Here is a 25,858-nt window from a genome sequence, read left to right as displayed (position 1 = left end):
GCCACGATGTGGTTTTATACAAGTTCCAACCTTTCCACAGCATCCAAAACCAACTGGAAACCGAACTGCAGAGTCAAAGCGTTGCTTGATGGGGAATACTACTATCCAGTTAAGTACCGGATCAGCCCTTCTCCCGAGCTGGATGTGGGAAGAGCCTGTGCCCTTCGCATTCCTGGGGCTCTTCGGGGCTAGGGTCGAAGCTCAGACGTGTCACTTCAGTGGGGGCAGCAATCACTCAGCAGCGCCTGAGCGAGCCCTCCTCTCCCCAGGCTCCATCCACAAAAAACAAAACCAAAACGTGACTCATCAGGTAGAGGCTGTAATATTTTCTCTGGTCCATGAACAGCAACAATAAATAATAATAAATATATAAAAATAAATAATAGATATATAAAAATAAATAATAAATATATAATAATTAAATAAATAAATAAGCAACAACAGGCTTGCCTACGGGCTCAGTGAGAGACAGTATTTTGTATCTATATATAGCAATCTCTCTCTATATATACATATATATCTAATCTATCAAAGCAAAGGGCTCAGAACCATTACTGCCGCCACTCCTCCCGTTTCATTAACCAGTGAGAAGACCCTCTCCCTCCCCTCCCCTTCCCTGCTTTGGCCCTGGCAGCTGGGTGGTTTGCCTCCCAGTTCTACAGGACGTGTTTTCAGAAGATCCACAGCATGAAAAATGCAAGGGCGTGGGAAATAACTAATGTATCTCCAACTTTAATTGATTTCATTACTAATGTATAGGTTGCTATATAAGTACCAAACCCCAAGGTCATCAGTAGTTAGTTACACAATCTGAAAACGCAGGGTGGTGTCACAGTGCCTGGAGCCCTGACACCAGCAGGACTAACGCAGGTCCCGTTGTCTCTGAGCCTTGTTTCCTCTCTCAGGCTCTCAAACAGGCCCCTTGGTGCAGTAAGAGGCACAGCAACTGTCTGGTGTTTCGAGAGAAAATAAATTTTAGATTTTTAAGAAATGTTTTGTGATAAGCATGAAAAAAGCATGAACCATCACTTCAGCTGTACCAGCTAAAATACAATGCTCCGCAGTCACTATATAGCTAAATGAAGGTGGAATCCATTAGTCATTCAGTAATTATGGAATATGGTATTAAACTTCAGTCTTCTATTTGAAAGCAAGGTCAAAATAAAAATAAAAAGACACTAAGCGATAGCATGCATCATCTTGGCTGTCATTTTCTTTTCACACCAGATGCAAGGAAGCTCAAGGATCAGGTCAGACTGTTGAACTAACATTTAACCAACCATGAATATTGGTTCAGAAAGAAAATTATAGACAACACATAAAAATGTATATAGGGATAAAAACAATGCCAGTTTTCACTGTTTTCATTTGAAGCCATAGGAATTAATGTGTTCAATTTATTTTTCCAGATAATTATTTTTACTAATACTATGAAGGAACGTAAATCTGGAAGAAGGGCAGCAAGTCTCAGAAAATTAATTGATAATAAACATAGGGAAAGGAATAAACAGGTAAGGAAAATCTAAAAAAGACTGAATTCCCTGGTTCCCAGCACTGCACAAAAATCTGACTTGGAAAATCCCAGACTACCTATGTTTTAAAGGCTAGTTTGCCTCCAAGCATTACCAGAGACAAATTCGTAAAGCAAGCTGAAATATACTCTTCAAAGTTATTAAACAGGCACAAATATTTGAAAGCATAGTTTTCTGCAAGAAATGTGAATCTTCTACCTTGGTCCTACTTTTGGTTTTTTGTTCAGTTATGTATGAAAAAAGAAAAATTACCACCATCACCTAAAAAAAAAAAAAAAAAAAAAAAAAGAAGAGAAATATTCTGGGTCAGTTCTTACACAGATATAAAAACATGCTGATATAAACACAGCCATGATAATTTATATTAGCTGCAGAATTTTATTAAACTGAGTTGCTGCCAGACTGTTTTGTATAAATAGCTCTATAAACAGATATCTGTTAATCCAGCATTTTAACACGAAAGAAGTGCCAGTGTTACTTCAAACTCGAAAACTTCAGGAACAAGACAATCTCAGAAATGATTGGAATATTTATCCAATATATTCCAAGTGAACATCAAAAGAAAGTATTTTGGAATAAATAAGTATTTAAACCATAAATCCTGATTAATTACTGCAAGGGATTTTTCACAGAAAAGAGTTGCAAGAGGTGGGGTGGTTTGTTTTTTTTTTTGCTGTTGGCAGGACAAACCCACCAGGATAGCTGCTAAGAAAGCATTTAATAAAGGTCATACTTGAGCCTTCACAAGCAAGAGTTTTAATTAACGCCCTAGCAGTCAGCAATTAAGTTTGCACATCTGATAGCATTTCAACATAGACTGGAGAACTGCACCAAGCTGCGTACGACTGCGTGGCAATCGCTAGGGTCAGCAGTTCAGCTTCTCGGCTTGTTTCAGAAAGCAAATGCCCTTGGACAGAAACCAGGGAATGTGAAGATGCTCCTGCCCCGATTCAGCTGCGCCCTGGGATCACATCCAGACATTAACGTAAGAGCATCCCTCATACAGCAAGCTGAAGCATATGGTAACAGTTTACACCCAACACCAAAACCTAAACGCACTGCCAAGGGACAGTCAGCTTAACTTTTTTTGCACAACCAGCATGAGACACGGCCAGTCCTCTGATGGGGGATGGATGGAGCAGGTCCATTGCCATAGAACATTTTCAGATTCACCGTAACCCACAACAATTACAAATGCAACGAGCAAAGCAGAATCTGAACTGAGGCAAGGAAAACCAGGCACTGCCAGGACGAGTTGTTCTACTGCTTGCTAACCTTCGTGACGTTCCCACTACAGCCCTGGCAGCCAGCTTGTCCTGTCACTGTAAGTTACGGACCAAAAATCTGAAACACCCAAGACGTTCACTCAGGATACTCACAGCACTGAGCAGAGCCTCGAGGTACCGCAGCCGCCGCCATGGCCTGTGGCACTCCCTGTCGTGCAGGATGGGAACCACTGCCCAGGGTTAAGGATAAAGTAGGATCCAGTGGCCGGGCTTGGGCAACCCCGCTTGGTTCCTCGCACAGATGGGGTGCAGGTGCCAAGCAGAGCAGGTGCAGGCACACCAGCAATTGCACGACAGCCCCTCGGCACTGACCCTTCAGCGAGTACTGTGGCTTGCCCAGCTGTGGAAGACAACTGGGAGACACCATCAGATCCTGCTTCAGCTGTGACACACTGAACCTCCAAACATCTCCACACAGCTTCATCTGCTCCTCTCTTTCTTTTTCTTCCCAGAGTTTTGCTCTGCTAGAAAAGGCTCTGTCGGTTTTCTGATGCTTAGTTCAGCTCTTAATCATGCCATGCACTCTTGTATCTCCTGGTTCTCTGACCTTTGTTTCTTCTTGCTCCTATTCTCCTTTGGAGGTGCTCTGGGGCCTGAGAGACCTGTTGTACAAAGTGTATTTTACACACTCCTTAAAGCTAGCTCCACCCTGGCACTGGCAGCGTGCACAGGCTAGCTCACCCCCAGCTCACACAGTCAGGGGTCTGCACCCCGAGAATTCTGGCTGAACATTTTCCAAGCATTTTTCCAGACTGTGGCATTAGTATTTTGCTTAAAATAAACTAGTGAAGAGCATACCTCATTGACTAGCGTAGACTGTCCTTGCAGGCTTCAACCAAATGTGGAAGGTGACCTGCAGGTAGTAGTAAACTAAACAGATGATCTTCCCTGAGCAATTGCATTGGTACATCAAAGTGGACTGGTGCTGTAATCACACAGTCTTTAAAACCACTGTATTGAGTTATAATTATTTTAGCAAAATAGTGAGTTACAAGGCTAGTGTTTTTCTCAGTAACTGTGTGGAAAAAAAAATATTCTTTGTTTATCAGAAAATTTCCAGCATGGCGTATATTCCAGGAATATAGAAGTTCTTGTGATCTTTAAGAAGGGAAACTGATCTAGGGAAACTAGACATGTCCAACTGAATTCAAGTTATTTCAAAAACATGTGAACAAACTCTTCCTTGTTAACAGAACAATGGCTAGGTGATTAACGGGCAAGGATCTGTCAAGAAGCAATTGTGCCCGACCTGGATACTGGGTATCAGGTATTAGGGTGGTGCACATCATGTATCTTTAACAACTCTATCAGACATTAAATAAAAGCTGGGAGCATGCAGTCTAAATAAACCCACCATAAGACAGAGGGAAATTGTACTCCAGAACATTCAATTGTTCCCTGTCAGAGTGAAAAGTGTTCAATTAGATTCCAAAAAGTAAGTAAAGGCTAGTAGCATGCTGCATTTTCATAAATTATTGACAATAATTAGAGAGCATGTTTATTAAATTTGCAGATGACATCTGGCTGGAAAATGTTCCCAATTTGTTGGAGGATGGGGCTGACATACAAAGCACAATTAACAAAATGCCTTAAGGGGGAAAAAAACCCTGTCAGACACCAAGTTCTGACACTTGGGTAGGAAACAACAACACAGGATGGGAAAAAGCAGGCTAAGTAACAGTTCTACGATCAAATCTGATAAACAGGAGACAAAAAAGGGTGGAAGGAAAAAAAGGAGAAATTATGATTGCAGTCTGAGCACATTAACAATTATCAAGCCGTGATGGCAAAAAGTGTCATACAACGATGTGTAATCACAAACAGGCTTTGCAAATTGGATGAAAAAAAAAAATATTTACTGCTGCTTCTCTTGGTTTTTCTCAGACTGTAGGCTGACTGCCACGTCCAGTTTTTCTACAGAGATCTAGTCTACTTAGTGAGAGGTCAGGAAAGAGCAAGAAAAATGATGAGCGCATTACAAACAAGGGAAGACTGCAGGAGCCAGGGTTGTCCAACATACTGAAGAAAAGACTAAGGGGAGGTTCAGACAACTTGCTTTCAATACATAAAGGTTAGCTGCCATCAGTAAGAAAATAAAAAGTTCTCCACGTTAGTGTGGTCGTAACATTCCTCAAGGGGAATTTCCTTTAGATATCAGGGCTTCTAGCAGGACAGGTAGTTAGAATCTGGTTAGTTTGCCTAAAAATATTGTGAAAACTACTTCTTTTGTTTATTTTTTTAAAGAAACAAGTTAGACAACAACTGTCAGAAGCAATTTACATCTACATACATAACCTTTTGCTTTGGGCAGAACAATGATTGGGTAGTTTAGCATGATGCTTCACTGTAATAAATACCGACATACATAATTTTTAAGATTTGAATATGCTACATAGAAAATTAAGTATTCAGAAAAAGCTCAAAGTTATTTGGAAACAAACTGAATCACATACTTAGCTCATGTTGCAGTGCAGAAATGTAATGTTTACTTGCAACCAAAACAAAAAAGCCAAACAATATTCCCCAACTATTTGCATCCTTTACCGATTTCTACATAATATTCTTGCAACTAAACAGTTCAGCAGCAAACACAAGTAATTTATTTTCAGCACCTTTTTTTCTCCCCCCTATTTCCTTCAAAATTTGAAGTGATTGGAAGACAGTGTTTTTATGTAAACTGATGGCTTTAAAGAATAATGCTTCTAAATTAAAAATGTTTCACGTCTGCACGTGTATCAGTTCCATAAGAGTTTTTACAAGACATTTTATAATCAAGTCACTAAGACAGAACATTATAGTAAAACAAATCAGCTTGCAAATACATACAGTATTACAGCCCAATAATTAAAATCCCTTTATTCACCATTACCACAGTGAACTGCAATTTATGATGACATGAAGTTTAGTACCTGAACCAGAAAAAAAATTATTAACTGTAAAATCATTTAGCTTTAATAAAATCCTTTGATATTTTTAGTGTTCCAAGACATGCAGAAACAATCATTTCCAGATTCTTTCACGCCAAATAGGAACATTTAGCAAAAGTTTTATTTTCCACTTGTCTGAAGCAAATCAGGGTAAACACTGGACATACGTTTTGAAAGTTATTATATATTGCGATATACCAATATTGTCTTTCTATTTATATTAAACAGTAGCACCATCTACTGGTCCAGAAGATCCTTTCAAGCTTTAGAAAAAGCTGTGGAGAGTGATCCAGCCAAAATGATGCAAAATGCTACTGAAAGTAAAATGTAGTTTTTCAGTCCCTGGATAGGCAATGGGAGAGAAAAAGAGAAGTATCATGTTGTCATAATAGATATCACTTCACCAAAAGAAAATAAAAAGTTAAAATAAAAGAACTAGGGTTTCATTTTATGACAAAATGAATAAATCCATTAACATGAAATGGTAAACTTTATACCATTTTCTTTTATATAAAGTTTGTAATGTATTTGCTGCTCAAAAGAGTTTAATACAGATAATCTATGGCACCATACACTTATGAAAATATTTACAGAACTAATTCAGCAATTTTTCAAAGAGTATTTTTAAAGGCCTTTGCCTGTTTTCAGATTATTTTTAAGGAGTAAGCACTTATGCATAGACTTCTAAAATGTATGAGAAGGATAAAAGACTTGGTGAGTGACAATGACTTGGATAATGAACATGTTGGTCTTTAGTCTGGCGAAACATTGATCTGCAGTGGGGGAAAGAGAGAACTTCTAGTTCCTGATCCAGAAATGTGCCTAACACATTTTACACAGTTACCAGAAACATTAGGAAAGAACATGTCTAATGGCAAATTAGGTAACTATGGATCCTGGACAGATTAGCTAAGTGAACCCGAGGATTAAGCTGCTAGTGTTTAATGCTTCAAATTCTACTTAAAAAATTAATTTCTGCCATATATGTTAATATCCAGTAGAGTAAATTAGCCTGTTCTAGGCAATCACTGCCGTATGTATGAGCTTAGGATCTCCACATTATAGTAGCCGACAAGGCCAACTAACCTCCACCTCATTTTTTGGTCCTTTGGTGAACCTGACCCTAAAAGTCTAGTCTACTTGTCCATGTGATTATTAGGACAACTGTTCATTCCCCTGCCCACACTGAAAGAACTATCTCGAATAAAGGCTGCTCTAGGGCTGTGCCTGACATCCTCCTGGCCCTGCTACAGTCTTCCTTTACTCCTACTGCTGCTCATACAGTTACGGAACTCAAATCTTCATTCCTGTAAAAATTGTTCACAGTTCTTCATCTTTCGTGGAAAACTTAGCATTGTATGATACGACTTTCGGCTTCACAGTGCAATACTTGTAAGGAAGAGAAACAGAGATAAGGAAGAGAAACAGAGATACAGCTGTACACCAACTCATGCTGTTCCTACAGCTAGAGACAAGCAGAAGAGATCAGGTAAGAGACCTAATAAGATTACCTTGATTTCTTTAAATACAAGGACTCCCCACATTGCAGCAACAAGGCCAGGACCCTAAAGGATAAGATTCATTTGTACATTACAGCTCTTCATTAAAATGTACTGCCTTCTCACTACTGTTCTCAGGGTGGTTGAATTTTGTCCAGATAACAAATTTAGGCCTTTCCATTCCACATAATTACAGCACTCATGGCAAAAACATCACTGAAATCTTTATAAAGTAAGACACAGTAAAAATATTCAAGAATGAAAAAAAGAAGTCTCTTGCCTCTTTAGCCAGAGGCACAATTTCTTTTTAAATTGCACTTTGGAGTCTGTGCTGGCTGTTACACATTCTTGTAGTAGGCTCCAAATAATACGCCTTACTTCAGTCCAAAGTACAGTCCATGACGTTACCACATTTCAGAGGACTATTCAGGTTTATTAGCAGCTACCATGGATATTCCCAACATTTCCTTTATTGGCATGACTAACTAGTTGGACAGAGTTTGATTTTATCGCTCAGTACGGTATCAAAAGACTGGAACATACATGCATTTCCTGTATAGCAGGCATCTGGACAAAGCACAAAGCCAGCCAGCCAGGTCAGGAAAATACTGGTTATCTCCGATGCTGCTGTACAGATTTCCTAGCTAACAGCAGACAGCGATACACAACGACAATTTCCAGGCACTTTTAGTAATATCGTTTTTCCCCTGTGGGAGCAGTGATCTGAATTTTCACGACTGATGAAAAAGTATTAGCTGAAAATGAAGCAAAAACTGGCTCTATAAATGCTTCCCGTTAGAGCTGTTCCCAGAAACAGATGTTTGGACAGTGATCGTCTTCTCTCCATCTTCTGTACAGCTGACAGGACACAGATTCAGGCCAGCAGGAAACTGCCTCACACCTGTGGGTGCTGTTTCCTAGTGAAATTACCAACTATTATTTGAATAATAGCTAAGGTGTTATTTCACTTTTTAGATAACGTACACTGTGAGAGGAATGTATTTTAGAAATTAAACAAATTCTAAAAGGAATGTGATGAATAGCTGTCTGAAATTCACTTTGGGATGAAATAAAGCAGCAGTTCTGAACCTGTGGTCCAGACCGGCAGTTTCTCATCTGTGCTGTCCTTACATTTTTCATTTCATGACTTTACATCCTTGCCCTTTAGGCATACTGATAACTAAGTTACTAAAGCTGCTTTCCATTAATCCTTCCAATTTATAATTAGAATGATCCCAAGCCTGTCTTTTTTTCATTGCACACTGCAGAGTTTATTCTGATTTACTGCATCTTGAGGCAAAGCTTAATCCCTATTAATGTTGTTTCATTAGTTTGCTTCTAAAAATACAGCTGTTCAGCAAAACTTTGGTTTTGATACTTAAGAAATTTCATTTGTCAGAAGTTATCCGCTTTTGCATCACCATCTAGCAGATTGGGAAGAGAGTAAAGGCAAAGTTTTATTTTTACATAGTAATGGAATTTATGCAGCTTCTGGAAATAAACGGTGCTTTAAAGGTTATGGTATCATAACTAGGAATAAACCAGACAAAATGGGCCAACCTATTTTCCCCTCATTTGCATAAGAACATTTTTTCAGCAATACCTAATCTTTTCTGTTTGTTCAAGAACTGTAAACAGGAAATATACCTGACAACCAAAATGACTGCTAGACGATAAAAGTCACAAATAAGAACATCCGGAACAAAATGTACTTGCTGGGCCGAAAGCATAAAATGTTTCTTTTAATCACTTCAGTTTACTACTCAATATTGATATAGTTCTGACTACAAAGCTTTGACTTTTACATAGCCTCAGGACTCACACTTTCAATTCTTCTGGGGTTTTAAGCTTGGCATTGCCAAGATGGTGCCTGTCACTGCCACATATCCTCCTAGAAAACCAAAGCCTAGCACAGACAAGCAGAAAAGGCAATGTATACTCTTGATTCAAATGCTTTAGACATGTCATAATTTCAACTTAATTCCACAAACAGGAGGGAAAAAACCAAAAACCTTCACTTAATTCTAGTCAGAGATTTTATTTTTTATATACTTACTGCAGTAATTATCGGAAAGCTGACCACAGCGCCGAGATAGTGATTGGCTATGAACCAACAGCAATTGGCTATTGCCCAAAGCACACCAGAAACAAACCCTAAAAAAACAGATCCCAATCATCAACATGCACAGTAAGGTATAGACAGCAATTTGTGGAACATTTATATTTGTAGCACAATACAGAAACTGTATGTATTTTAGTATGCTAACCACTTTAACAAGCTGGCTCCGATAATCTAAACCAAAGGTCAAGCGATAAAATTGGCTAGTACAACTGAAGTAGCAAATTAAAGTTCACAATTTTCTGGGCAATGCACTCTCCACTCTGGCAGAATGAAATTTTGAAAACCTGCTGTATGCAATGTCATTTTGTTCTAGCTTCAGATTAGAACAAAATTTATCACTGTTTCTTAACCTTAATTAATTAACCTAATAGGAGTGATCTTTCAAAAGAGACCAAAAAGTGAAAGGTGAATTACAATTCAAACACATACAGCTTGAACTAATTATTGCAAAATGGTCAGAATAACTGAAATTAATTGCTAATTTTAATAAAAGTCATACCTGGCAATATGGCTTGAGGATAAACATTAGGTCTATTTTTCCTGACTGCGCAGTAGATCAAAAAGTAAATGGTACTTGTAAGAAATATTCCACTGAAGTGTGCAAAAACATAATCTAAATCTGAAAGAGAAATGACAAAATTATATCAGCCTAAAACATCAGTTATTAATTTTAACTAACTTTATTTCACTGACAGCATTTGCATAAGAAAAAAACCACGTAAGGTGCTACTGCTAACAACTCACATTCAATTGTGATGAAGACAGCGGCTAGTCTGACTGGATGGAATTGGTCAATCACACATACATTAAACATGAATTAATTGCTGCGTTGACCCTAACATTTTTTTATGGGCTTTTAGGCATTTCTGCCAGTTGTTATTTTTGGAACCTTAGTAATAGTCAAACTACTGAATTGGTTTATTAAAACCTTAAGAAAATCCTCAGATGAGGCTACAAAACTAGGGTGGGGATTTTACATAATTACATCCTGTCCTGACCATCTACACCTGTGTTCCTGCATAGCCTTGTTTGTTTTCTGTACATTTAAGGGCAAGACAACTCCACGTATCGTATAAGCTAAACACAGCACAGTTTTATCCTTTTTTAAAAATCTTTAATAATGTATCACAATTTTGACCACTATAATCATTAACAATAATAAATCCCTTATGGACTTCATTTGTGCTAAAAAAAGTATTTCCGACTTGGCAAAGCAGAAGCAGGTAGCAAGGTGATCTCTATCTCCTTGGAGCTGTAAATTCCCAAGAGGAAAGGCAGCTACAGTGACGATAACATCTGTTTTGTCTAGCTGGGGAATACGTAAGTTGCAGTATTCAAGACAAATCGTATGTGATGACAACAAACAATTTCTTAATGAGAACATTATGCGGTCTCAGCAATACATTGCTCTTAAGACCTGACAGACTATACACTAAACCTTAAGGAAAATACTTCTGGGGAAACATTGTTTGAAATTGCCAATTAGACTTACATCAAAAGGTTTCCATTTCAAAACCCTACAAGGTTTTAATTACTTATGTTGTTATATATCTCTTCTGATCATCAGTTTTGATCAAGCTCTTCCTCTATCAGTGTACCAATTGGGCAACTGGCAGCCTTGCCCTTGTTTACCTCATGTTCCAGGCATACAAATTTTGTGTTTTGAGAGTGCTAGTATCTAACGCCTTCTGAAACATAGCTACGAGTTATTATGGTATCCTCTGGGCTGTTTCTCACTGTTCTTTTAATGGTGTAATTCACCTCTGAGAAAAAAGGAGTGCTACTACTATGATTACGGCGACATGTAATGCAGAACTGGTAAGCTGTCACAACATATTTTCAGGCACATCAAGAATTGCACTCTATGCCTTTACAAAAGCAGGAGAACACAATATACAATGAAATCAAGTAGAAGTGATCTATTAGCCTTTACCAAATTGACTTGCTCCTGTGTACACAGTTTCGTTTCTTCTTCCATGGTCCTTGATGTAAAGCACTGGTACAAAACTGGAACCATAGAGTATTCCAGCTACTACAGCCAGACTACATCCTCTTTAAAAAGTGAAAAAAAAATCAGAGAAAATAGCCTAGCATTAATTACGGAAGTAGAAAATCCACACAAGCAAATCCAATACAGCAGTTAAGACTATGAATCATACGAAAACAAAAGAAATCAACTAATTAGGTTTTCTTAAAAGCAGAGCTAGGAGAAAACAAACAAAATAATTAAAATGCTCCATCCCTCAGCCTCACCGTTGCAGTCTACTTATTCTTTGTAACTATTATAAACAACCAGGTTTGTTGTCTTTTTAGTCCCCTCCTCCACCTCCAGATCATTGTGTTCTTGGCTGCCTCCACTCCTCACATCAGCCCCTCACTAGCTGCTGCTTCCACCTTGGAGCACTTCTGCTATTTCCTTACCATACTACTGTGCCTTCTCCAGATGTATTCACTTGGAAACCACACCTGGAAGTACGTTACTAGCACAGGCTCCTTCTATGCTGGAGTGCTAATCAACCAGGTGATAAAAACCAGCTCTGTAATAACTTAGCTCCTATTGCTACTTACTTTGCCAAATGTTGTTCTTTCGTAGTATTAACTAGTACTTAACTGGCAAGATAAAGCACACTCAACAGTGCAAATTAAATAATTATCTGTGCAGCTATGTATGTATAGATACGCACACTACACTAGTACTTTAAAAACTGTTATTTATTAGTGCATGGCTGTGCTAGGAAAACCACAGGACACAAATTCTGCTCTTATGCTGTGCTCATCAACTACTTTCTCTGGCTACTTGGCCTGTACCAGTAAAAGAACTGTTAATAACTTACATCAGCCTCTTTTTTGCTGGAGAAAATCTGTCCACCCATGAGTCAGATGCATCTTCAGAAACATTAATAGACTGCAAAAACCAAGGAGTTTTCACACAAGTTTAGTTTAGTTTGATTAAAAAAAAAAAACCACCAAACGTCAAACACTGTATTAAACAGAACATTTTGCTCTAAGAAAACAAAGTGAAAATGGAAAGAGAAACAAAAGGAATTTAAAGAAATACTCTGAAGAAAGAAGAATATTTATTTTTTTAAATAAAATAAACTGATAATTGGATCTCTGAACCTCAAAGTTTACAACTATGAGTTTGGATATGGACTTTGGGTTTACTACATAATCGAGCACTTGCTAGCCATTTTTTTTTTATCCGCATGAAGGTAGATCTGACTTTCAGAACTTGTCCTTCCTCAAATGTAAAATGATTTCATCTACAGAATTTATTTATGATGTAGTTTTTTCTTTCGTTGATAGCTCTGGTGTTACTATCAGAATACTAGGACTATTTGCAAACACGGAAATAACCACACTTGCCCATAGCATAAAGAAATTGCAACATCCCTTTATTCTAATCCTGCAATCAGATTGTCTTCTGTGATTTGGTCTGGTAGACTGCACCTCTTATGAACATGGAGCACAGACAGAAACTCTCTGTTCAGGTAGCAACTGAGCACCGACCTACAAGAGTAAGGTACAATAGTACTAGCAGCCTACTGCTCTCCAGCTTTTGTTCTGTACTTTGGGCTCCCAAAGGAGCAACAGCCAATCTAGCAACCCTTGTTGGCCTCCAACCTGTGTCACAGCTGATGCTGAGAATCAGCAATTCTTGACAATCTCCTGGCTCTGTAATGTGTCAAAAATCTGGTGGATGAGAATCACACGCCGCTGCCTTTCATCTAAGCACCTTCCTAATTTTACAGTTTAATTAAAATTGCTTCCTCTTCTCTGGTAGCAAAGTAATACATTTTATCTTTCATATAACCTCTGCCATAACGAAATAGGACTACTAAGGGAAAAGCTTTTCTGTTGCTCACATTCAACTGGATATGCAAGATCCCTAAATTAAATACATAAAACTACATACATTTGCATTGGTTGTATTCCACCATAAATCCTAGAAAATCTGATTAACATTAAGCAACTTTCTTGTTTTCAAATGGGTATGTACTTTCGCTGCTGTAAAACAACAACTGTAGAGTACTTACACTTTCTCTCAGTAAAGGTGTGCTTTCTAATGAAGCTGAAGAAGTCTGGACTTCAGTTTTTATAAAAAGAAATATGACAGCACTCAGAAGAGAAAAATAGACCAATAAATATCACGTCAGCTCACAAGGACATAACATTTAGTGTCCAGAGACCAAACATATTTGTAGGCGTATTACTTTGTTTTCATTATTGCCCTAGAGTCACTTCAATGTATTTTTAAAATGCAATTGCTTTTAACAGTCTTAAACAACTTAAGTGGAAGTATATAAATTAGTCTTTGTATTACTTTATAGATCTCTCCTCTATGTAATGGGATTGAAATGTCTCCATTTTATAGTGTGCAGTTACAACCACATGTTAACAACAGCTGCTTTAGTTAACAGTGCCCTTTTGTGCTAAACCACACACACGATGGAACTCTGCACGAAAATTCTATATGGAAAAGCTTAAACCTGCACAGAATTGGCTCTGTGCTCAAGAAACTAAGTTCATTTTCAGTCTTCTATCATATGTGAGTGAGGGAATGCTGCTCCTACAGGGGGTCAAGCATATGTCGAAGGAGTATGGCTCAGTGGTGCTCCAGTGCACGAAGTGAAGAAAATGGAGAAGAAAGGGTAAACGTAACTACTTGTGCCCCAGCCCCAGGAAATCAGGTAAGTATGTGCAACCACAACTGGCAGGATCTGTTTTTATATTTTTATGAGAGCTATTTTAATGATTTAGAGATTCCTTCTCATAATTGTAAACAGAATGTCTCCATTTAAAGAATGACTCATCTCCTACTGAAGGAATAAGGATAGATATGAAACGATGTCAGCTTCCTCCAGAGGGACTAGACAAACATATACCGGTTCCACACAGGAGGCTAAAATGAAATGCATGCTTCTGAGCACTGCAGAGCAACATACACAGGCTTTGTGCAGCTTGCCAGGAAAACATATTCTGTCACAACCATCTTCTCTGTTAATCACTTGTCCGTAATATCTCAGAAAGAGGCAGGAAGCAGGTGGTGAGTTGAATGAATTCAACAAGGCAAAAACAGCAGTACTGCTACCATTTTCTGGGTACCATACAAAATCATCTGCTACACCTAATGGTAATGGGTAAAAAGCTGTGGACTCTTAGGAAAGAGGAAGACTGCAATCCAAATTCGTGAATCTAAGGCAGTGGCTCTTCCACAGCAATCAACTATGGCTCCACCATCTCCATGTTCTTAATGCCCTTCTTTTTCTAAAGGCATTAAAGTGCATTGGCTGCTTAGCACGCTTATGGCAAGCCTACTGCCCCTAGGATTTAGGGCCAGTGTTACGTTCCTAGAAAGACCTTCCTGGCCACCCAGCTGGAAAGCAAGAACACTGCTATGTAACAAAGACCCTCTTTCCTGTGTTTGGACCAAAATGTGCACTTGTACAAATCATAAACAAAAAAATAAGAGTAGAAGCCCTTCCAAAGATCCCAAAGGGCACCACTGTTGGGCGATGTTGTAAGTGTGGCTTAAGTTACAAGACAGGGAGCTATTAAGGACTAGAGATAATGCAAAGCGTCTGGCTTTTCATGGACCCTGAAGGATCTGGGAAGGGATCTGCAGTTAAGGGGAAGGATTTGTACCCCGACAGATCAGAAATCAGACGTTTTCTCACCAAGATTCTTCTAGACAGTTCTTCCTCTCTCACAAACCTGGGGAAGTGAGCCACTTGAACAACCTAGCTAGAGACAATCCGTGCATCACTGTTCTGCCTTGGCCATGCCTATCAGCATAAAAACACATTTCTGCAATTATGAATACCCATTTCACCTCTGTACTGCATATCATGTATGTTTCTATTCTGACATACAACACTGACCAGGTACGTATGGATAGCTCATGAACTGTGCAGTAAATCAATTTGCAAAAAATACTTCAATACATTTACCCTTTAGTTATATTGTCCCTGTGGTTATTATATTTATATTTTACATTACAGAAATTTATTTTAAGAATAATTTTTTACCTTAAGAGTGAAAGTCCAGCTCCAATATAATTTAAGATTGGTCTGGATACCTCTTCTGGGTCAATTCCAAACCAGCCAAACCTGGAAAATTTAACCAGTTTCACTTAGTTGCACTGACTGCATACAAGTAGTTAGATTATAACCCAGTCTTGGAAGACTTTACTCATGTAAATAATTCTGCTTGAGTTTATATTTGCAATATTGGATCAGCGCTTCAGATGACTTAAAAAAGCTATGTTTACTTTACAAAATTAATCTTTAAACTAATTTAATTTACACTGATTTTTTTTTTTTAATCTGGTTATTTAAAAATTGAAGTTAATTTATCTTATCAGCCCAGGCTGTAGAAGAAAAAATGCAGTGTACTAGTTTTACATTAACAGAGACATTATTTATTCACTCAATTTTGTTAATGAACGTCATTGGGCATTCCTCTTCCTATTGAAACAAAGGAAACACTAGAAGATAAAATAATTAACCTGAGTACTTTCCACTGAAAGGGAAAAAGAACTCATTTCTATGATAAATACTCTTTATTAGTGATAAGTGTTTTTATTGCAGTTATTAATGAAAAATTAGCAACGTTAATTATGTATGACTTAAACATACTCACCTTGAACTTGCCCAACCTGTCAGCAAATTAAAAGAAGCCCATATCAAAAGACCAAGAGCTAAGCCAATAGTCTTAACAACAGGGACAACTGTGACATTGCCTGAAATACAAAAAACAAAATTAAAATCAATTTAAAAGCTTGACTGTGATCTTGCATATTTAGCTTTAGATTCTGTGACTGTTCAGAAGGCAAAGAAATTCAGGCAACTCTTAGGTGGTAGGAGATAGTGTTTTAAAAACTTCCAAACATTAAACGTGGACTTTTCCTCAGTTCCATTTTAATAGTTATTTTTGGTGTGAATTTGCTGCTTGTAAGATAAGCATAATAAAATGCTATTTGCTGTAAGGGTACAGCTCTGTTAATACTGAGACTTTAAAAAGTCAAATAACTACTACTTTATATATAGAAAAGTTTTTATCACTGCTTCTTTTTTATGAAGAGTTAGGATTACTTTGCATTTTAAGGAATAGAATCTCTTTATCCTTACCTGTAGCCCACACAAAACCCCCAACCATAGCCAGAGGCCAAAACCGGGGGCAATTCTGGATTAAATTGACCACCAAAGAAACTATCCATATGGAGGCACAGAGAATCCATTGGAAGAACATACCTACGGAAAAATCAAATGCACATAACAGAGAACTTGTAGAATACTGCATGTGTGAATCTCTTAACAATATTATATTTTAGATAAAACAGTACAGAAAAAAATCAAAAGGTGGCCACCTCCTTTGTGAATTTCTGGGAACTGTGTTACGATATATTTTAAAGATGCATTTTAGGGTGGGGTATTATAATTCTGTCAGTCTTTTCCTTACCATGCATTCTTTTTATGCAGCTGCAAAAGACGCTTTGCTGGACAAAATTTACACAGGCCCTGAATCTCAAACATACAAAAATCTTGATAGGCTTCTGACAAAGAGGCTATTCAGTTACTGCAAACTTCTCCCACCACCCTAGCAACAGATAACACAGATGACTGCACAGGACAAAACTCCTTCAAAGCTCAGGGCTCAGGCTGTTCCACTAACCCAGGACACTGAGGATGACAAAAACTTCGGACAGATCTCTTCTACCTTTGTAGATTATCTAAAGGATCAACAAGGCAGACCTGTTAACTGCATGCCAGGTGAACTAAGACTTTCACTTTGAAGTCTAGCCTTGTCTTGTTAGGACCATATTTGGCACAAAGCAGAGAGAGGTTATATCCAGCCTGTAATGCAGATACCATTCTTGCCAAAACATAATGGCAGATTTATTCATTCAGGAATCTGGTAATTGTCTATGCTTCCTATAAACATGCAAATACAACATGAACCTAGTACTGTAAAATGATAAAATTCCAAGCAGGAAATAGAAGTGATTGCTTCCTCTTAGTAAGTCACCAGATAAAAGTATTACAATCTCAGTTTTTGGTTGTTTTTATGTTAGGTCCACAACTGAAAGGCAATACTCTAAAGTCCAACAACTTTTACAGTATTAAAACCACTGTGTATTTAAGAATCCCCACAAGGGTAGGAGAAAGGACATTTCACTCTCCATTGCAAAATGCTCATGAAACATACAACATCACTGTTAAAATGCACACCACCACATAAAAAAGGCTCTTCTAAAGATTTGCCACATCCTGAACCAATACATTACTGCTTTATACCCTAACAATAGCAAAGAAAATTAAAACACGCTTTATGGATTAAGGCTGTGATGATATTTGTAACTCTAGCAATAGAAACTCTCATATTTGCTGGTAAAAATACTATTCCCATTAGGAAATATACCAAAGCCAACAAAAAAAAAAAATAAGTTTACCATCACCAGTATTAAACTTCTTAATAGGCACAAAGTTTGTCCCAAATAGAAGGATAGCTACTGTGGAAGAGGTAAAGCCAATAGCTAGATCTGTTCCATTGCTCATGTTAAAGGTATTGTAAGCTTTCCCGATGTTCATCTTTGCTCTGAAGATGCCTCTTTTTGTGGAGTTGTTTTGCTGCAGGTCCTTACAGATTCTGAAATCAGAAGGTGGAATTAAACACATGGAGTATTAAATTCAGAGATCTGAAACATAAAGGACCCTACTTATCCATTTCTTAAATCCTGGAACGGTCTGCAAAGCATACTGTAGAATCCCATGAAACGCTGTCATTGTGAATGAAGTAACTTAAGAACAGATGCACCAAAAAAAAAAAAAAAGACAATTTTTTGTTCCATAATCTGCTTCACAGAAAAGCATGTTAGAAAACATGCAACGTGAATGCAGAGATGCACTACAAGGTTTTGAGGATTTGAATCTGTGAGGCCTACGGGAAGCCCTGATGCTTTAGGGTGATGCCCTGTCAGGATATTCTTTATTCCAGTAGCCAAATCACACTGGGGTGTGTAGAAAAAGCAGTGGTTAGGCAAAATCTGAAGTGGCAGAAGAAGCTACAGCAGTTTGCAGCCCCACTGCCTAGAAGTCAGAAACAGGCACAGAGATTCTATGGATGCCACAGTGAGATCAATGTAGGATCATAAAGTAATCACAGGAATTGCTCCAGCTAATACGAAATGTCCATAAAGCTTCGTATTTTCTGTGGGGAACAAAGGGAGAAGCTGCCTCTCAAAGTTTCTTCATTCATTCCACATAACTATAATAAGAAAGCAAATACCTTTTTAAATTTATTGTATCCATATCTAAAGTAGTAGTTATTAAATTTAAATTATCCCTTCCCCTCCTCCCTTTTGGTTTTTTAAAGTGGGAGATTCATCTTGAGGTTACACTCAACAGAAGTACCACATATACACTTTCAATATGAATTAAGACTTCATAGAAGAGGTTCATGGACAGAACTTCATGGACAGAAGAGGTAGCTCCGAGGACAACTACAGTAACATGATCATTGCATACCACACTTAAAAGACTACATGTAAGAAAAGCATTTGGAAATTTAACTTCAAATGGCAACGGGATACCTAATATGCTGTCAGTATAAAGGGGCATATATATACATATATAAAGTTACGCATCCAATTCTGTTGTCATAGTAATGCTATTTATACTGAATCAAATTACTTCCTTATGCAGTTCAACATCCACCAGTGGCGGTGGACTAGCTACTGCCTGGAGGAAAAAAGCTGAAATAGCATGGTGGAAATTCTGCCAATTCTTGTAAGGGGTGCTGTGACTACACTCTATTAAAAAGGAAGAAATCAGCAACTGCACATGCTTTCATCTTATTTTACCCGGCAGCCTTACCTTCTCTGGAGTCCTCAGGACACTGAGAACTGCATCTGCTGAGGTGGTGCTTTTATCTACAGCTTCAGCAGGGCCACCAGTACTGGCTGAAATTAATTATTTGCATTAGCAGGTGAAAAGTTCAATCCCACAACTAATATGACCACTTAGGTTCTACAATTTTCCCCTTTAAAATCTTGAAATCCTCAGCATATGTTAAATTTGAGTACTTAATGAAAACAGAGATGACATTTAGAAGCCACATCATGAAGGTACAATGGCACCTGGGTGTTTCCATTTATCTTTTTCACTCTTCATCTCTCTTGCCTACTTAAAGGACTAGCTTCTCCTGGAAGTTTTCACTCTATTTAAGACTCTTCCAATGAAGTATGTCTCACCTGGGACCTGTAGACACTGAGCAGTGCAAATAACAATGCTAGGGATTCTTCAAAGACTGACTTCACAGGCTATGGAACACTGTGACACCACAAGAATGGATTAACACAGATAAAGGCCTAGATCAGCAATCTTCACTCCATCAACCTTGACTCATGGAGTGAAGGCATTTAATTCATTTAGTGGGTAAGTAAGGCACAAGAGCTGGGTTTTGCACAGGAACTTCATCCTGCTAAGGACATAGCAATAAAGCTGATTACACTGTACCTCCATGAATGCGGGACTCAGCACTTTAGCCTTTAAATCACTAAGTCATTATGCTGGTTAAATACTAAGAACCTTTTAAATCAAAAGTGGTTTACCAGCCTTTTTTATTCCGTTAACGTACAGAGAAATGTTACTTCAAAAATATTTTGGTTTTGTATCTACTAAGAGAAATCCGTGTGCTGTGGGGCAATATACTTTTCTGCTTGCTTTTTATAATCCAAGAATCTCTACACTGTGCACATTGAAGTCTTGCGCAATTGGAGAACCAGAATCATGACACCAAAAGCAGAAACACAACTTCCAGTTCAAATGAAGAAAGAGCATTGTTTCATTCAGACTGCTTAAAATTTGTTGGGCCACTTAGCTCCACATCTGGCTAAATTTCAGACCCAACTTTCAACTCCATTTTCAAGCCTTTAAGAGAAAGCTCAACCGGACAAGGCCTGGAGCAACTTGCTCTAACTTCAATGATAGCACTGCTTTAAGCAGAGTTGACTAGATGACCTCCAGAGGTCCCTTCTTGTACAATTGATTGAAGGTCAAGCGCAAATAATGAACCGGCACGCCTGCACCCGCTTTGCACACCAGAGAGCTTCAGAGAGTTCAGTAAAAGCCTCTTTTCTTATCTGCAATCCCATGTTACTGCCAGATGCGCTTGCAGCATACGTGCCTTCAAAGACTTATAGCTACTAGATGCCAAACCAGATGCGCTTGTTGAAGCTGCTAAGATACTAGAATATAGTGGTTGTATCTGAAACTCAAGCAGAGACAAATGGAATAGTTGCTGTTACTGAAGGGTTTTTTCTCACCCAGTAGCCCTTAATGAAGGGCACTTGGGGTTTCCAAGCTGCAGAGGAAATATAATGGAATTTTGTTGCCACACACTGCCCTTATCCTACTGACTTCACTGGTTCACTTTGCTGGAAGGTTGCACTCTGTATTTTCACAGTTTCCTCAGAGATGTGCCGCCATTTTCTTCCTTTGTACAGACACAACAAATGATGATGCTCCCTGAACGCAACACTAACATACTGCTACCCTCTGGTTTGACCAGGCAGCCGTGCAACCGAGCAGCCTGCCCGAGGGCATCACAAGCTTTCACCTCAGGGCAGGTCCGACAGAACAGGTATTTTTAAAGGTGGTGTGCCACACTGACATATGCATTTCTCCTATCGCCTATTTGCCATCAAGGGTGGCTATGCCCATCCTGGTTTTAGGAGGCTCCGATCAGACCCGAGGCGGCTCTGAGCGATGTCCTCAGGGGACACCACGGCCTCTGACCAGCTGCTCAAGAAACGCTTCTTTGCGTCCCTAAGACGCTCCCTCAAGCGAACGCCGCAGTTCGGGCAGCAGCTCGGAGAGCGCAACGCACAGGCGCTGCGGGGCCCCGGCACCGGCGCACGCTGCGCCCAGGGGCTCCACGGCGGCCGGGCTCCCGTGAGGCAGGGCCACCAGGCGGCGGGGCAGGCCCGGCCCTGGGACCGCGGGGCGGCACAACCGCTCGGCAACGCGCCCCGGGAGGAGCTGAGGAAGCCCCTCCAGCCAGGCACCGCCCTGACCCCGGTGGCCGCCGCGGCGCCTCTGACGGCGCTCCGCTCCCCGCTCCCTCAGCCGGCGGGGCCCTCCGTGCGGCCCGAGCCTTCGCCGCGCTACCGCCACCCCAGCCCCGCCGCGCTACCGCTCCGGCCTCCCCCGCCGCTCCGGCCTCCCGCCCAGGCCTGCGCAGCCCCTCACCCCGTTCCGCCTCCTCCCCATCCGCTTCCCCTCGCCCCGTCCCGCCTCCTCCCCATCCGCTTCCCCATCCCGGCGCGGGGCGGGGCTGAGCAGGCGGAGGCCGGGGCGGGCCCGGGGCTGCTCCGCTCGCCCGTCCCCCGCGGCCGGCAGCCCCCGTGGCGGCGGGTGCCCGCCCGGCGGGGCGCAGCGCGGAGCGAACCCGTACGTTCCGGCGCGCAGGGCCTGCGAAAGCGCTTTGCCCTCCGCCGGCTTAGGCGGCCGCTGGTGGGGCGGCGCCGCGGCTCCGGTGGAGGCACACCCGTGTGCTGCCGCGCTGCTGCTGCCCAGGGGCATTCCAAATCCAGCGCCGTGCTAACACCGCGCGAGCTTCCTAAAGTAACGCTTCCGATTTTGCAAATCAAATCTGCATCACCCATAATAAAGACACACGGTTTTTTCCTCCGGAGACAAAGGTCTCAGCCCCACGGACTTGGTAGAGCTGGAAGTGCACCAGCTATCAATTATTGTAACATAATTATCTGTCCATGTGACATTTAGAGAGATGAACTGTGGAACATCTCTATGGAAACAGTTTAGCTGCAGTGCATCCAAGAAAGAGGAACAACATCCCTTATGATAATCACAAATGTAGCCTCGGGGGGAGAAGTGCGTTTGATTCTAAAGGCAATGTGAGTCTACATGTTACATTATTCAGAAAAAAGGAAAACTAAGAAAAATGTTAAACCTTTGCAATGAACTGCCTGCACACAGAAAGCAAGAGCATGTACAGTAAGGGACCCAGCATGAATCTACATCCTCTCAGGTGTCCAGGGATAGAGAAGGGTGTTGAGGTTTGGCTCAGAAGAATCTTGATACTGAACAAAAATGTTTTCCAAAAATCCTGCCCCTGGTTTCATTTGGAAGAATGGGTCTCAGAGGAGCCCATCAGCAATCACTTCTCATTACTGTCCCTACCCCACGTGAGCTGATACCCGTTCCTCACTGTTCCATCTGTTCCTCACTATTTTTCAAACCACGCTGGTTTTGGAGCATTACTTTCCTCATTAACACACCAGTTGAAATTACACTGAGAGTAAGCAAGAAACTCTTCAAGTGCGGACAGATTCCAATGCGTTCACTTGTGCTGTTTGGTTTTATTGAAATCATAGGTTGTTGGAGATGAAAAGTATATGGGAAAGGAAGTCCATGAATGCAGAGCATTTACTAAAATGGAAAATGACAACGTTCATATTTCAAATTTCAGAGCCTTTGATGAATATAACAAGTGTCCACTTCAAGAATGCCTTTTATTGCAAAATGCTCTACAGTCCACCACAGACAGTATTTTGTTCTTTGCTGAATCACAGCAATTTCTGCAGTCATACCTACAGTGTGAGGAACCAAACTGAGACATCTTGGAAAACTAAAAAGCCCAAGTATCTTTAAATCCCCTCTCCCTTAAAACTGACATGACTGACTGGAGCAAGAAGGAAGCGTTAGATGAAGAAACGGGAGATGTATTGCTTCAAAATAGAGAAGTGATACTGGCAAAAATTAATACCTAATCTGACATTTTGGAGCAAAAACATACTAGCTGCTAGGTAGCTTTTTTTGTATTAATAATAATATTGTTACCTGTGCGGTGTTACAAATGGTTTCCTCTGTGTTTTTCTTAAGTCCTCCAGCTGTGGTATTCACTATCCCCAAAGGCTGTACTTCGTCTAGGTTAAAGAAGGAAGATCACCTACAAAAGAAGCTGTAAAAAAGGAGTATGAATTATAATTCAGACGAGAAGGAAGAAACTGTACTTGGTAGGACAAAGAAGGATGCAAAGGAAGGCTATAGGAGATGCCATAGGGGAGGGCGATTTATGTGTAAACCCTATGAATAGGTGGTTTTGAGAACTTTCTGGTGAATTAGCGACTTTTTGTTATTTCCGCAGAAATGGGTTACTATTTGTCCTGGTTTCAGCTGGGATAGAGTTAATTTTCTTAGTGGTGACAGGACACTGATGTTTTTAGTTGTTGCTGGGTGATGTTTGTGGTAAATCAAGGACTTTTCAGTTCCTTGGGCCCTGCCAGCCAGAGGGCTGGGGGGGCACTGGAAGTTGGGAGGGGACACAGTCAGGGCAGGTGACCCGAACTGGCCAAAGGGATATTCCATACCATATGACATCATGCTAAGTGTATAAACTGGGGGAAGAAGGAGGAAGCGGGGAACATGTGACGTTATGGTGTTTGTCTTCCCGAGTAACCATTGCGCGTGATGGAGCCCTCTGTCCTGGGGGTGGCTGAAGACCTGCCTGCCCATGGTTTTTTGTTGTCTTCCCATCTTCAGAGATTTGAAAATGGAGCAGAGCATTTCAGTAACTGGATGGTGCTCTCTGAGGTTGCCAGCAGATGGCTCAGGGTGCAGGAGGTTGTGACTCGTGGTCACTGGCTCAGCCCACCCCTCTTCTGCAGGTTGGCCAGAGCCTGCCTGCTAGGAAGACTTCCGAGCCTTAGCTTGTCCAGCACCGTCCGTAGCACCCTGGGGGACAGTCCTTCACATAAATAGAAGTTGATCTGGTTTCTTCTACTAATGCAGGTATGGGTGGAGGTGAATTTCAGAAGTTAAACAATTGCAAAGAAAATAACTGCAAATCTGCAATTCAGCTCTTTGTTTACATTGTCAAACTATATTTAAGTTCCCCTCTTCCATTCATTGCTATTCTGCAATATCAGTTCTGATATTCCTGTGTTCCTAAACATAGGAAGGGATAACACTGGCCATGAAATATGGGTATATAAAGAAATGACATGAGAAGCTGAGTTTAATGGATGCAGATGGCAATACCACAGATGTAGTTTAGGGCAAGGAATAAATACAGAGTCTAACTGACATTGCAGGGTAAATATAGGTAGGCAAATTGCAATAACGTAGGCCAGAATTTGGTTAGACAGCTAGCATTGTTCAGTCCAATCTTTCAAAAAATTGGTCTTGAATATTTTATGACCGCAGAGGAAATACCCTAAGGAAGCTTAGTAATGCCCCTTAGTGCCCTGCTGCAGCTTTGGGTTAGTAATGGTTGCAGAAAGAGGAATACTACCCACCTGAACAAGAAGCATTTTTTTTGTCTTTCCTGAAGCACAAAATAAACATTTGTTTTCAAAAAAAGTCCATAGCCATTCCAGCCTTAACTATTTTGTGAAATCCAGAAGGGCACTGGAGCAGCATACCACAAGAGTTGAGAAAAGAATGTCTTTTGATATGTTAGTTTTAATTTTTTTTTAAATTAGAGGCAAAAGCCTGCTAAATTAACAAGATATTGAATCCTATTTAGTTGGATTCCTACCACCATCCATTCTGAAGAATGAATTCTCCCTTCTGAACATGAAAAATAAAGGAAATATTATTGCTATCATCACATTTAGAAAGCCTCAAAAAAACCCCTCAGCAGTCAACACTGTACATCAGTGGGTTCAACACATTTTGATTTCAAGGCTACAAATGAAATAAGTGAAGATAAATTCTCCATATCCTTTTATAATTTCATCCAGATATTCTTTAAACAGTTGCAGTAGGAGGTTTATATAAGTTCCGAAATTAAAATTTAAGAGAAATGTCATAGCAAAGGAAAGCTGTTAGTAACTGGAACGGACTGTGTTTCAGCACTGCTTTATTGTGATGGACAGGTCATGGTGCTGTCTACATGCAAGAACTGGGCATTGGAAAACAATTTTGGCAGCATGATATACTTCCAACAAAAGCAGCTGTGTGCCCATTAGCAATATAAAGTAAAATCCCCCCAAATAATTCAAAGACAATTGCATTTCTTATACTGCAATAAAAGCTTCATGCCGAATGATTTGCTGTCAAAATCAGCAGTAAGTCAAAACAGAATCCAGGAGGTGTAACCCCCACCCACCCCCCTTTTTAAAAAAAAATAATAAGTGAAGCCTATCTTAGAATTTAAAAACAATTTCTCCGTGGGTATGTGTAAATACGCACTATGGGTGAAATCCTGCTGTCAGGCTGCAATACCCAGTTACCCTTATTTGCCCTGGGTTTAGCCATATAACTGATGATATTTTGCACTGGTATGAAATGGGGTATAGAAGGCCGTTCTCCTTGTGAGCCACGTGCAGTGTCCGTCGGTCAAATGGACTGGAAACCTGGTGCCTCTCACTAGTGACCTCTTTCAGAGGGACCCTCAGGCATCTAGGACTGATCTAATAATGTTAGTCTCTGGCAACTTCTGTAAAGTATAAAAAAAAATTAAG

The 25,858-nt window shown here is 40.1% G+C and overlaps 1 protein-coding gene across 5 annotated transcripts; it reads right to left on the bottom strand.

The window, feature by feature from the left end:
- Positions 1 to 301: 301 nt before the first annotated feature.
- TMEM144 (transmembrane protein 144) lies at positions 302 to 21,634 on the bottom strand. 5 transcript variants are annotated; one of them, XM_055714659.1, is made up of 13 exons: positions 21,562 to 21,634; positions 19,242 to 19,327; positions 17,819 to 18,015; positions 16,497 to 16,619; positions 16,009 to 16,108; positions 15,396 to 15,476; positions 13,404 to 13,485; positions 12,201 to 12,271; positions 11,300 to 11,418; positions 9,866 to 9,985; positions 9,301 to 9,398; positions 7,257 to 7,310; positions 302 to 6,087 (listed from the first exon to the last, which is right to left on the bottom strand). In XM_055714659.1, exons 3-13 carry the CDS (start codon positions 17,955 to 17,957, stop codon positions 6,004 to 6,006), a joined length of 1,071 nt encoding a protein of 356 aa, XP_055570634.1. In that variant the 5' UTR covers positions 17,958 to 18,015; positions 19,242 to 19,327; positions 21,562 to 21,634; the 3' UTR covers positions 302 to 6,003. The 5 variants fall into 5 exon arrangements, with proteins under 5 accessions (XP_055570634.1, XP_027660326.1, XP_027660328.1 ...); XM_027804525.2 differs by lacking the exon at positions 21,562 to 21,634 and adding an exon at positions 19,619 to 21,554; XM_027804527.2 differs by lacking the exon at positions 21,562 to 21,634 and adding an exon at positions 20,693 to 21,554.
- Positions 21,635 to 25,858: the final 4,224 nt, after the last annotated feature.

Source organism: Falco cherrug, chromosome 1 (assembly GCF_023634085.1).
Source record: "Falco cherrug isolate bFalChe1 chromosome 1, bFalChe1.pri, whole genome shotgun sequence".
Classification (NCBI taxonomy): Eukaryota; Metazoa; Chordata; class Aves; order Falconiformes; family Falconidae; genus Falco; species Falco cherrug.
Note: the sequence above shows the minus strand (reverse complement) of the source record. Positions and strands in the feature narration are given on the sequence as shown.

What these genes read in the sequence shown, in the direction of transcription:
- TMEM144 (XM_055714659.1), bottom strand. Translation starts at nt 17,957, where the DNA reads ATGAACATCGGGAAAGCTTACAATACCTTTAACATGAGCAATGGAACA. An exon ending in CCAGCAAAAAAGAGGCTGAT is followed by an intron (nt 11,419 to 12,200) that starts GTAAGTTATTAA and finishes CACTTTTTAAAG; the next exon opens with AGGATGTAGTCTGGCTGTAG. An exon ending in TCCTCAAGCCATATTGCCAG is followed by an intron (nt 9,399 to 9,865) that starts GTATGACTTTTA and finishes CTGTTTTTTTAG; the next exon opens with GGTTTGTTTCTGGTGTGCTT.